The sequence below is a fragment of the Propithecus coquereli genome, unplaced genomic scaffold, assembly GCF_000956105.1.
Source record: "Propithecus coquereli isolate 6110/MARCELLA unplaced genomic scaffold, Pcoq_1.0 Scaffold75, whole genome shotgun sequence".
Taxonomy (NCBI): domain Eukaryota; kingdom Metazoa; phylum Chordata; class Mammalia; order Primates; family Indriidae; genus Propithecus; species Propithecus coquereli.
The window spans coordinates 3,078,060-3,091,964 of NW_012153618.1; the positions used below are offsets into that span (position 1 = coordinate 3,078,060).

At 43.6% G+C, this 13,905-nt stretch overlaps 1 protein-coding gene across 1 annotated transcript in view; it reads right to left on the minus strand.

The window, feature by feature from the left end:
* Positions 1–13,857, minus strand: part of LOC105824582 (chromosome unknown open reading frame, human C7orf33) — a 40,987-nt gene extending 27,130 nt beyond the window's left edge. Inside the window, 1 exon segment of the mRNA XM_012662080.1 lies at positions 13,765–13,857. Within this exon segment, the coding sequence (XP_012517534.1) occupies positions 13,765–13,857 (93 nt within the window).
* Positions 13,858–13,905: the final 48 nt, after the last annotated feature.

The window sequence follows — 13,905 nt, forward strand, 5'->3', positions numbered from 1 at the left end:
GTTTGAGGTTTCCCTTTAAAGTAGAATGGGGAAAACAGGATTATATGAACACATTGGCTGCCACACTAGTAAAACAATTTTTCCCTGGGGCCATGGTGGTTTGTTAAAACAAAATGATCCTTTCTAATTTGTTATTTTTTTATTGTTTTCTGTGAGTGAGTTATATGCAACGCCATCCATGTTTTTAGAATTAAATTGTCAATATTAATTGTAACATTTTCACCGAACCAACCGTAGGGTTTTGCTTCACGTGGCCCCGGGCTCAAAACTAGCCTGAGTTAAATACAACTCACACGGCAGTCAATGTGTTAAGCATTGTTTATTAGCAGATAATGACCATAGTGGCACATTTGTGCGCCTCACTCTGAAATAGGTTTTACTTTGCTTAAATTAATAATTAGTAAGTATTAGTGCTTTATTAGTTTAATAATACGTTTATTAAAAGCAGTTTATTTTCACAGAAAACGCCTAATTAGCTGGTATTGTATGCTATAAAAGAGAAATGTCATAATTCCCATTGGCAGCTGTTTATATCACAACCAGGAGCCAGAGTGCGCTTGGTATTTAAAATCCCAATTACAAGCATAGTGCCGAGGACTCTCAGGCTATTTTCTGCAAATCTAAACCTTCATAAAAGGGATGGAACAACAGAATGAGTGCCCCATCATGGCACAAATGGTTGGAGGTCCTTTGGGCATGAAGATCCTCGACTGTGGAGTGTCTTTGGTACTTTTGAAGTTAGCTCTGTTTTAAGTATAGACGCAAAGTCCGAGTATCACAGCTGAGCTATTACAAATAAAATCAAAAGCAAGATACACTTAAGAATGACTTTTACTTTTTATCACTTGAAACACTTCCTCTTATCTTCAATTATACATGCCTTTGATCTTTGCTTTGAGTGAGAGTCCACTATAAAAATGTTTATATGCCGATACAAATGTGTTTAATTTAAAGGATCCAGGAAATAATTTCAGAAACGAGTTTTTGGCAGTCTCCTAGACATTAACACCTGACTTAGAAACACCCAAATGTAAATGTAAGGCTGCAAGGGAGGTTTTTGACGCTTTCCTTCTGTATTGATTGTGGTGTGGACAGCAGTGGGCGTTGTGGAAAGATGCTGAGCTCTGCAGCACTCGGGTTAAAACCCGCAGTGGGATTCGTCTGCCCCAAGCCACCCAGTTTCTATTCTGGACTCTGGTCCGCGGGCCTCCTGGGAACTGGCAGCAGCTGCCTTTGGGCTGCCAGGGTGGGGTCCTTCAAGGAGCAGCTGCTGTGCTCCATCTTTTGCCCACCCTGGGAGAGCTCTTCCTCCTCCCCCTCTTCCTTCCATTCTGGCTAAGAGACCCTTCTCCCAGCTGGAGGCTTTCTGTTTCCACTCTCCGCATTGCATCAGTCAGTCTCTACCAGAGCAGCAACAACCCCTGCCTGGAATATTTTTATTGCAAGTAAAAATATTGTTATCTACTATTTCTTGAGCTCTTCAATGCCAAGTGCTTCAAATGAATTATCCCTCCAAACTACTACATCTGGACAATTCCCGATCAGTGTTCTTGCTTGATCTTGGGGTGATATGGCTCCTTTTTCAAGAGAGCTGGAGAGATCTCCAGGACTACAGGAAAGATATATCAGCCTAATTTTCATTTAGAGAAAAGGAACTGGACTTGGCTTGGCTAAGCCCCAAGTGGCCTGAAATGTTGGTGTCCTATTCACGGTGTTATTCCAGACTGAATAAGCCAGATGTTGGGAAATCTAATATTTGTTGAACTACTGTGTTTTGATATAAATGTCTCGTTGGAATCCTATGGCCAGACCACACTGTTGGCAGGAATTGAGTTTTTCCTAAAGGGAGTGGGTATTCCCACCATCAAAGATCCTGGGAAGATCAGTCATCTTGGGACAGGGAGTGAGTACTGGGCCAGGGGCCCTTGGCCTGGAAGAGTGTGTGGGGAAATTGCTCTTTCTCTGGGCCCCAAGGGTGAGTAGGGACCAGGTTGAGTGGTCTGTGCCTCATAAATTCTGAAAACAGTCATATCTAGAATTCAGTTTGAAAGGATTTCTGTATTGCAGTTCTTTACTGTTATCTGCAAGAGTAGTGGACATTTGTCATTTTTGTCTCCCTAATATTCAACTTACCCCTTTCTGGTAACAGCACCTTCGATTTTCCTCTGGGTGATTGGATCCTCTGCACATTCCGTGGATGTCAGACAGGGCTGGCCCCATCCCATGGCTTCATGGGTGTGCATGTGACACGGACCTGGCCAATGAGAGACCTGCACACCCCTGGCCATAGTGATTGGTTCATGGCTGAGCATATGACCCCAGCTGGGCCAATCAGAGCCAGCCTCAGGACTTGCTAGGACTATTGGGAAGAGAGTCATCTTCTTACCATTGGGATGAATAAGCCTAGAGCTGCTGGCTTTACTACCCCTTACCCCTCCCCCTTTTTGATTTCCAATGACCTTTACATCTCTTTGTGCCCATGTGTGCCCATCAATTAGCTCCCACTTATTAGAGAGTACATGTGGTGTTTATTGTTCCATTCCTGAAACAGGAAAAAATCTGGACCTGGTTCATGAAAGGTTGTTTTAATGTCTTGGGGTGAGCCAAAAATGGACTCTTACTGCAATACAACCTGACTCACACATGGCCCTGAAGTTCATTTGAGTGGAAGTTCTCTTCACACAGAGCTTCTGCTTTATGTGGGGAGAAAAGTGCCCCAGGTAAGGATACACTTGGACTCCTGAGCAGCGGCTAAGGCTTGCCTGGTTTGTCAGGACCCTGGAAGAAGTCATCTGCAAAGAGGCATGCAGAAAGAGCTGTGCAATACCCATGGGAAGGGTCCAGACTGTAAGACTTTGGTATCATACTTGCAGCCCACCCAGAGCATCCATTCCAGAGAAGGTGCTAAACAACCAGGTGGACAGGATGACTCACGTTCTGGATGTCAGCCAGCCTCTGTCCTTGGCCGTCCCAGTGTTCGCACAGTGGGCCAGTGAGTGGAATGGCTTTGGTGGGAGAGGGAGGCTATGCATGGGCTGGACAGATCTGGATCCCTGTCACCAAGACCAACAGAGCTCTTGCTCTCCTTCTCGGCAGCAGAGACTAATACTGGGACCCAATGCTATGGTGCAATCTCTTCAGGAGACTAGTTAGCCACCTGGTGGCAAGTTAATTCTATTTGATACTTTCGACCTTGGATATATGTGGCAGTGATTTTTTATGTGACCAGAACTGGTGTATCTTCCGGGTATGGGTTTGAATTTTCTGCCCCCACTATCTAAGGGCACACAAAATGCTCAGTGTATTGATACGAGATCTTGCGAAACATTGCCTCACATCAAGGGGCCCGCTTTATAGCTAAGTAGGTGCAACTGCGCACACATGACCAAGGGATCTGCTGGTCATGCCACTGCGATATCACAAGCCTCTTTCTCAAACTGCTTCTCCCTGATTACGTAGTCTTGGTCCTTCCCTACTCCTGACCAGCCCGCCAAGTCCATGAATATTCTTATCCTTTCCTTGGGGCACTTAGCTCTTCAGACAAAGCAAAATCTCTGCCTACTGGAGAGATGTCCCCTCACCACCACTTTTCAAGGTCACTGCTGGGTTGGATTATAGAGCAGTGGCAAGCAGTCCATTTTCAGCCAACCCAGCCAGGAGCCAGGTCCAGCTGCTGCTCTGGAATAACGTTAGAGTGTCCTCTTAAAAGCACAGCTTGGCACCAGCTTGGAGATGACACCCTGTGGGGCTGGAGTACTGTCCTTCAAGATACGGTGCATACCTTGGAGCCAACAGTCATCATGTGCTCTGTCCCTGAGAGCAGCACACGTAAGTCTGGGAACCAAGCGGAGGAAGTAGGAGGGGCCTTCTCACCATTGCTCTCAGTGACCCACCTGGGGATTGATGCTTCCTATACTTGCAACTCTATGTCTGCTGGGTTGGTGAGGATTATTGCAGGGAGGGCCCTTTCATCAGGGCATACAAGAAGGTTGCCGTTGTACTTAGAGCTATGGGTACCACCTGGTCAGGTCATTTTGGTCTCCTGTCAGGGGGCCAGCAGGCAATGAGGGAGTTATTAATAGTGTGCTGTCAGGTTATCACGAGGAGGTTTTCATGATGGGGCCAGAGAGGAGTAGGTCTAGAACCCACCAGGGCACCTTTTAGTGCTCCACACTTTGTGAATGGACGATTATAGCAACCACAGCGTGACAAGGGTATGTGGTAACTAGGGGTTCAGGCTCTTCAGAGACGACTGTCTGCGTCACCCTATCAGACAAACACTGACTTAGGATGAGTGGAGAGTAGAGAGGGGAGATGAAAATCAGTTACAGTCTGAGGACAAAGTGGAAGTTTGTTCCACTAAACTTTCTCTTGAAAATCATCTTCTAGAAATTGTGACCTGCCACCATCCTAAAGGATTATCGGAGTGAAGCTGTGAGAGTTCAAATGGATGTGAGTGGTGGGGGCGTGGACAGTGCCCTGCCCAGGTTCCCAGTGATCCCTGTCCCATTTCCTGGCGGGTTTTCTCTCTGGATAGTTGGGACGTGTGTGTCTTTGTTGGAGGCCTGACCTCAGGCGGCCACAGCTGGAAGTGCCAGAGAATTTTTATTCCCCTAGGGTCAGCCCTAGGCCAAAGACTGAGGAGTACAGGGGTACAAATACTTCAGCTTTTTTGCTGCTAATTAGGACAATTCTAAAGTGTGACCTACATTGTATCCGGAGCTCCTCTGTGGGATAGAGTCAAGGTTACCCTACATGGGACTTTGCTCAATGTGGCACCCTTCCTAGGCCTCCTCTTCCTACCCCCGTTCTTTACTCCTCTACCAATTTTTTCCTAATCAGTCACTTTTAAATGAATCCTTGTCCCAGGGTGTGGCTGTGGATGAACCCAACCTTAGACATTTTCATCGGTGTTTGAAGTGAGAGAACCAGATGAATTAATTTTGTAATTAAAGTTTAAATGTCTAAGGCAATTTAATTTTCTAAGTACTATTACATACTTAAAGATGATTTGGTCAGGTAAGAGTTCATTGAAATGTTAATAAAGGGACAAATAAAAGTGTTCTTTTTACACAAAGTTTGTTAGATTTATAAGTAAAATAGCAAGATTTATAAATTGAGCTTAAAGTTTTAAAGGAAATAAAGTTTTTCCTTTACAACTTTACTATTAATACATTTGACTGGAAGAAAATAAATATTCTTAGGAATTTCTTTCCAGGCTGGAGAGTGCTTTTTGGGTAGTAGAAGCTCATTACACTTTGAAGAAAATAAATATTGAATGAACAAACTTACCTTTGTGCTTATAAATATCTCTAGCTATATTCTTCATTGTAAATGTGAGTTATAAAATATATCCAGCAAGGTATGTGAAGTATTCAAGTCAATATCAAAGTGTCAAACCTGAACTAAAAATTAGAAGCACTCATAAATTATCCCAGATGCTCATTTACCAAACTAGACAACTAATTACAATTATGCCCATCAATGCATATAAAATAAAGAGTTCAACATAAAAATGAAGCTATAAAAAGGTGCATCAATAATCATAAATGCAAGATATCATTATGCCCTATTCTGGTAATCATCTGAGGTAGGTACGATTTTAAAATTTGAAATTTCACCTTGAAACTAAAAGGTGGGATAAATACAGTTGTATATATTTTCAGGTCTGTCTGTTTTTTAAGTGCAATGTTCAGTCTGAGGAAAATGAGCACAGAATTCAGAAAATGAAATGAAGCAGTATTTATTACAATAACAGGTAGTGAAAATTTTATTGGCATTTTCCTGACTGTATGAAACAGTAAAACACTAGTGCTTTCAGAAACACCTATGTTGTAAGAACTTAGGGCTTAAATGCTCATCTTTGGTAATTGCTTATACTGTCTGATTATGATGACAGGTCTCTCATAGTTTAAGACAGAATTATTCTCTATTTACTCAGGTCTTTGATTTTATAACAAAGTGAGGGCTGGATATGAACATTCTTACTTGTCTCTCTCTGGGGAAGTAAAAGAGAGTGAATTACAGGGGAGAAGTGGGAAAGTATAAGGTATAAATATAACTCTGTTTAAATTACTTGACAGGTACACTATTCAGTAATTAAAAAATCTAAAAAAATTTAAACATTCAAGTTTGTTCCTTAGTACATCAATTTTGAAGCAAAATTTACAGTTCTTTTCATATAGATCACACATGCTATATCTGCTAAATTTTTTTCATGTAGTCATTCAGAAATACTGGAAAAATAGATCAGGTAAACAAATATATATCATAAATTATAATTTATGAGATCATAAATATTAGGCCACATTTGAAATATTTCAGAAACAGATTTTCTCTTTCAGTTCAAAAAATATTTCTATGAACATATATTATGATTTTGAAATTGAATAAACAAAGGTCCTATTTTAAGGAAGTTTATTTTCTATACTTCCTATAGGAAGAAGTAAAAAAGAAAACAATGAGAGTTAATGAGTGGGCCTAAATGAAAGAAGAGCTAGAAACTAAATGTGAAAAAGTACCATTCCCTGAAGAGACGCAAAAAAAAAAAATTTCCACGAAAGAAGAATGAAAAGAATCCGAGAAAAGTTTCCAAATTTATTTAACAGCTCTTGCTAAAATAAAAAAGGAATAATATGAATATACTATGAATTCACTTTCAGAAATGTTCTATGTTCCTTGCGGTGCCTTGGGGTAGTAGTTAACCTGGTAGCTGTTCCCCGAACTGTGACTGTCCTTCCTGGTTTAGACACGTAGGCACACAACTGCCCTCCCAGTTGTTTTGGTTTTACGTTAGTTTTTTTAAGTTAACCTCACTTAGCAGTCATGAAGACATTCTTCTATATTTTAGAAGCTTTAAGTTTTTCTTTTCGTATTTAGGTCTTTAATTCCTTTGGAATTGATTTCTTTTTACATGCAAGAAATTTTTCTATAGGGGCCCAATTGCTCCAGGACCACCTGTTGGAAAGTCCTTTCTCCATTGTCTGCTGTCTCATCTGTGTCCTTTATCAAGTCTCTATAAACATGGGGATGCGTTTATCCTTTTGATCTGTTTTATTTGTCTGTCTATCTCTAAGCCAATATTGCACAAGCTTAATTATCAAAGCTTTATAAGTTTTAATATCTGAGAAAAGCAAATCTTTCTGTTTCTCTTCATACTACATGTAGCTTTTGGGTTCTGGCTTCAGTCCTTTAGCTAAATGCATTTGATATTCTTCCATGTTGTTGCATGAATAAATAAGCTGTTCTTTGAGTGGCTGAGTAGTATTTTATTAAATAGATGTACCATGATCTGTTTATCCATTCATCACATGAAAGACATCTGGGTCGCTTGCAGTTTTTGGTGATCATGGAGAAAGCTGACACAAACATTTACATACTGGTTTTCGTGTTAAATACATTTTCATTTTTCTTAGGATACTTCAGAGTGGGATTGTTGAGTCATAGAGCAAGTGTATGCTTAACTTTATAAAAACCTGCCAGACTGATATGGAAAGTGTGGTACAGTTTTGCATTCCCACCAGCAATGTATGGTTTTCAGTTGCTCTACATCCTCGTCAGCACTTGCTGTCATTTGTTTTCATAGCCGTTCTAGTAGGTGTGTAAAAATCTCATGACTTTTAATTTGCATTTCTCTAATGATTATGTCGAACATCTGTTCATTTGCTTATTTGCCATTCACATATTTCTATGGTGAAGTGTATATTCAGATTTTTTGCCCATTTTAAAAAATGGGGTTGTTTTCTTATTGTTGAGTTTTGAGAGTTCTTTTTTTGGGTGCAAGTGCTCTGCTAGAAATGGATGTTTTATTCTGATGGCTGCAATTTTCTCAGTAGAGTATGAAGCAAGAGCATCACCCAAGAGTGAGGAAGGAGGAGGAAGTGTGGAAAATTTAAGGATGAGAAAAAAACTGTGAAGCAATCTCCTGAGGGAGTAGGGGAGCGAATGGGTTAGGGATGTATGCTGTGGTTGCCTGCTGGCGTTAGGGCCATGGGAGCCTTGCGGTCATGTGGTGAAGCTGGGACCAGTCATCATGGTCAGGATTTTTTTTTGAGCGCCATGATTAGTGCATGGGAGGAGGCATGAAGTAGGTGGAGGGTGGATTTAACTAGGGCTCTACTTTTGCCAAGTGAGTCTGACAAAATAAAAGTGGAGGAAGGGAGTTGAGGGCACATGCAGGGGATAAATTATAGTGGCTGCCATGGAATATAAATGGAGTAAAAATGGAAGAGATTGTCAGAGGATGGGGGCAGTGAGAAGGGGCTAGGGTCGCTGGATTGGAGGGTCCAGCATAGCCAAGGGGGCTGGGCACAGGAGGGAGGGGAGTAGGGAGGCAGAAGACAGCTGCCCGAGAGCGGGATGCTCGCTGTAGAGGTGATGTCGGGTTGCAGTTCTCGGTAATGATAAGGTCCAGGGTGTGACCATAGATGTGAGTCCCTGAGTTGGGTAGGGGATTCCAGTGGGGAAAATCAATGGAAGAGGACACGTCAAGAAACTGAGAGGCCAGAGTGTGTATAAATTCACTGAGAATCAAGACAGGCTAATATTAAAGAGAATGACAGTGAACCAAGAGCTAAGTTAGGGTAATCTGGGGTTGGTCGGTGACAGCAGCAATAGGTGAAGTGGAAGGCATAGTCTGATGACATAAGATTCAAAACTCTGGGTGGGGCTGCGGAAGAAAAAGTGGCTAACAGCTGAGAGCGCTAAGAAGGCAGTGGCCTCCTGGGAGAACCAGGATTTCACAGTTAAAAGCAAAAATGGTAGATCCACATGTTTTATGAAGCTTGTTGATAAATGACAGAAGCAAGGAGCAGAATGATGTGTCAAGTAGGATACCATCCATGTATAAAGAGAGAGAAAAGGAAGAACCCCAAACAATGCTATGCATTTTCTTTTGGGGCACAGAAACCTGTGTGTGTATGCATGGGGAAAGCGCTGGAAGAACGCACACTGATAACAGGGGGTGAGGAAGTTGGCAGTCGGAGTGGTTATCGAAAGAGACTTCAGCCTTATCTGTAGTTATAGGTGTCTACAAGGAGAATGCATTTTGATAATATATTACTTGTGAAATTAAATAAACTTAAAAAAGGAACAAGATGGGACTCTATACTCAGTGTAGAGACTGTTGAGGAGGAATGACTCAGAGTGCACTGATGTCGGACTGTTGTGCTTTGAATCAGTTGGTGAACTGAGGGTCGTGGGGGAAGATGGTGCCCCAGGCAGCAGGGTGTGAGGTGTCCCTCGAGGGGATGTTTTCACCACCAGGCATCTGGGAAGAAGTTGATCTTGCATCAAGCATTGTGGTCAGGAGAGGAAGGGAAGCAACCAGGGCCTCACAAAGCTGGGCCTGGGATCCCCAGAGGGGAAGGAGTTGGCTCCTGGCTGCAGAGCGGCAAGTTGCACGGGAGGCAGAGGGGTGTTCTGTGCGGGACTCCGAGGGTAGAGATAGACCTGTGCTGTCCAACGCAGCAGCAGCCGGCCACGTATGGCTACTTAAATTTAAACTCATCACAAGGAAACGAACTGCAATTAAAATCCAGTTCCCCAGTCGCTGTAGCCACCTTAAAAGTGCTCAGTAGCCACATGTGGTTTGTGGCTTCTGCCGTGAACGGTGCAGATACAGAATATTTCCATCATTGCCGGAAGTTCTGTTGGCCACAGCTGCCCCAGAGCCCTGGGCTCTGAGAGTGGCCACAACACATCTTCTCTTACCCCTGGACCTTTCTGTAGAATTGTTAAGAGTAACCACCCTGTCCAGCTGCCCTGTGAGGAATTCGGAGAAGGGACGGGACCATGTTCAAGGAAGGGTGGGAAGGCAGTGGCCCGCACCGTGGAGCTGCAGGAAGGGAGCTGCAGTGGGGGTCAGATTTCTGAGCCTGCTCGAGGCTGCACCCTGAGATAATCGGAGACCTGGCAGGAGTGGGAAGTGGACCTGGACTGAAGGGATCCATTCCTATATTCCAGAGGGTGGGAATTAACCTGTGGCATTATTTTATGCTCAATGCTGGTAAGGCCTTCACGTGCTGGTCACACGTATGGGAAAGTCAGTTGTATTCGCTTCTGCGGGAGGAATTTATTTATCCCTGTGTGTTCCAGGTGCATGCTTCTTACGGGGTCAAACAGCCATTGTGTTCGATAAATAATCCCTGCTTATTTTGTGTCTCTTCCTCTGTCTCTTGCGTAAAGGGCCACGTCTGATGCTCTGATCACAGGGATATGTCGCTGTCATGTGATTTTAACCCAATATACCAAGTTTGACAACTTAGAGGAAGAGGGTCAAGTTGTGCTTCATTATTCAGAGTCCATAATCATTGGAGCTTGGTGTTAATTATTTATTTTTACTCAAAAAAAGAAAAGCTCTCTGAAAATTAATTTAAATTTTCTTAGTTTATGTAATTGGCAAAATGCTCTCATTTCCTGCTTCCCCCAACTCAAAAGGGAAAAAGTGACAAGGTTTTTTTTCTTTTTTTTTTTAAAGATCTGGAGACTATGTGTGGTTCATGGTGGCAAAGGGTATTAGCTACCCAGGAGCAACCTTTAACCCAGGGAGGAAATTATTAGTTTATGGTTCATTTTGTGGTCAACACCATTCTTTCTAGATTTTTCTATGGCCTAAACTGTGAGAGAAAATAATTGGAAATGCTATGATGAAAATAATAGAGTGATTCCTCTTGTTGCTATGGTGACAAGAATAAATTGAATCCATTGCTCTGAAAAATTGCCCGAAAGTGTACTTTAGCATTCCACAGTGGGTGTATTTGTTAGGAATTTTAATCTGTCAGCTTCCATCAAAATGGCGCAGCACTCAGAGAAATATTTTACATCTGCACTTTCAGCTGGTTTTGATTATTTTAAAAGAAAGCAGTGGAGAAGGAACAGTCATCATTATATTGGAAATTTAAATAATTTTCTAAAAGTATCTTGCCAGGTACAAACCTAAAAGCACATTACAATTTTGCTTCCATCATGAAAAATGTCATTGTCAGCACCAGCGGCGCTTTGGATGGTTTTTCAGGTCATCGATGATCATTAGTATGATATGGGATTCAAAAGACCTGGTTCAGAAACCAGAGGAAGTGGATTCTGAATCTCATTGAGCATAAGGCAGTCATATAGGCTTAAGAGAGTCAGAGAACCTCAGTGCCTTGGTTTTCCCATTTAATTTTTGGTACTGAGCATTTTAATCATGAGAGCATGTACAAAATGCACTGCATTAAGCATTTTGTGGGTGTTGTCCATACTCTGTCTCAAAAAAAAAAAAAAAAAAAAAAAGAGTCTCACTCTGTTGCCCGGGCTAGAGTGCTGTGGAGTCAGCCTAGCTCACAGCAACCTCAAACTCCTGGGCTCAAGCGTTCCTCCTGCCTCAGACTCCCAAGTAGCTGGGACTACAGGCATGTGCCACCATGCCCGGCTAATTTTTTCTGTATATTTTTAGTTGTCCAATTAATTTCTTTCTATTTTTAGTAGAGACCGGGGTCTCGCTCTTGCTCAGGCTGGTCTCGAACTCCTGAGCTCAAACAATCTGCCCGCCTTTGCCTCCCAGAGTGCTAGGATTATGGGGTCCATACTCTTAACAGCAACTCTTAACATGTAAGTGTTCTTATCTATAGTTTGCAGATGAGGAAACGGAAACTCAGAGAGGTGAAGTAACTTGCTCAAGGTCACACAGCAAAGTGGAGAGTTGGGCTTTAAGCCCAGGTGTGTTGTGGCTCTGAGCTCTGTGCCTCCCCACGGTGCTTGTGGCTCCCGTCACCTTTAACTTGCAGTAACACTGTTGGCATCTATATATTTGGGCCTCTGTCCTGAGCAGTGTGTAGACAGGGGCATGAATGCTTGCCTGAAAGGCTTTTGCCAGAGTGGTGACAGAAGCATGTATTTGATACCCCTGGGTTTTGATCATTTATTTTGCTGTCTTTAGGATTTTGTTTTTTCATTTTAAAAACAGCCTTTTGATCTTCTGTGAAGAAAAATCTTTGAATATGGACCAAGAGCCTGATTCCGCCCCATGGATCTAAGAAGGACCTTTCCCAGGGCCATCCTCCTGAGCAGCCAGGACGGGGGGGTCCCTTCTGCCACCCTCCGAAGTCAAAGTCCCACAGGGACGCAGAGAATCTCCGAGTACCCATGAATCCTGACTCAAAATCCTGCTTCCTATGGACCTAATATGATTCGTATGGCCCGGTTCACACAGTTTTTTGTGTGTGCTGCTGAGTACGGTTAAACCTTTTGGTTTTCCTTTGTCTGTAAATTTTTAGGTTCTTCTCTCTCTTTTTGCAGAAATTTTACTGCAGTGTGACCTCACTTGTGTGGTTTATTTACATTTATTTCTTATTTGTTGTCCTGAGCACTTAGTCAATTTTGTCAATCTGAAAAGTTATGTCTTTCAGTTCTGGTAAATTTAGTTCTTTGATAGTTCTCTTCCATTTTTTTTTTGTTGTTGTTATGTTCTTTTTTTCTGGAACTCATCTGTGTTGGATGTTGGACGTCCTAGACTGAGCCTCTAATTCTTTTTTTATTCTTTTCACTCTCATTGTGACAAAATTTCTTGCTTAAGAGCTTTGAGTGAAAGGAAAGAAGGAAAGAAAGGAAGAAAGCTCAATATCTTAGAACAAAGTGTCTGCCTTGGCTAGCAGCAGTCAACAGATTCCCTTTAGTTGACACACGGTCCAAGTGTCAGGCCAGTGAGGATCTTCACCTGTCACAGTGGCGCCATGCTGACCCCTTGTCTATTTTGCCACTGGGGGCGCCCTGCCCTGTTAGCCATCTTGACAATTCCTTGTGGGTCCGGCTCCCAGGTATTTTTAAGGTACTCGTGGCCTCCTGGCTTCTGGCCACTAAGCACAAGCACGTGGCCTCTATTTTGTTGATGGACCCATTATCCTCATGGCTACGAGTGACCCCACCTCTGTGACCGGCTCTACTAGCATCGTCCCAGCCTGCAGAAAAGAGCCACGTCAGCCTTCTTGTGGCACTGGTGCCCCTCTCTCTAGGGCACTCCTGATGGCCTTGGTGGAGGGGATGTCCTCTGGGCCGTCTCCTGGGACACAATCCTCAGTGGTCGTCTGGCCTTACAGAATATATCCATTCCAGCCTTTTCATTCCTTCCTCTGTTTTCCAGGCCAACTTAGCATTTCCACTTTGCCCAGAGTTGGCCACTGTTTTTCCCAGGCTTCTGAGAGTTGCCCTAGCAGTGCGTTTGCCCCTCCCCGGGGTCCTCGCTGGGGTGTTGAATCTTGTGTCCTAAGAGAGTGCCCCCAAGTCCATGGGCTCTTGCTTATCCAGCCTTCTGTTCTGTCCCACCCCCATTAAGCCCTCTTAAACCCGACCCCAGGAGTACCCCCTGGCTTTGCCAGTACGTGTCAGCCAGATTCTTTAGTTGTATCTCTTGTTCTTCCCTTATCAGTCCCAGGTGGGGCGATTCTGGGATTTCACTCCAGTTATCTGCCTGGCAGCCAGGGGAGGAGGTGGGAGCAACTCCTAACGGGGAGGAGGCATCCTGTTGCTCCGTGGGGAGAGGATTCTGTCATGTTTCCCTGACTAGGGAAAAGAACATCACCTCTGTACACACAGAGGGGTTGCAGGGCCAACATCCTTAGGGGCATCCGTCCAGATGTCCCTGGCCCGGTTTTCAGAATCCCTACCAGGGCTCTGACCTTCACGTAACAGACTTGATTTGGTGGAGGGGCTGAATGTCTCTGGAACTCTGCGAGCTGTAGAATTGGGTCTGTCCTTGCTCTGTCATTGCCACCCAAGCTCTCTGTTCACCCTTCTGGCTATCAGCTGTGTGTTGACCAACAGCTCTGGCCTCTCGATGTCTTCATGCCGGTGCCAGTGCAGCTCTGCTGTCTGCGTAGCCATCGCTCGCCCACGTTTCCCAAACGCCCGCATCGTCACACCTGCCACGGT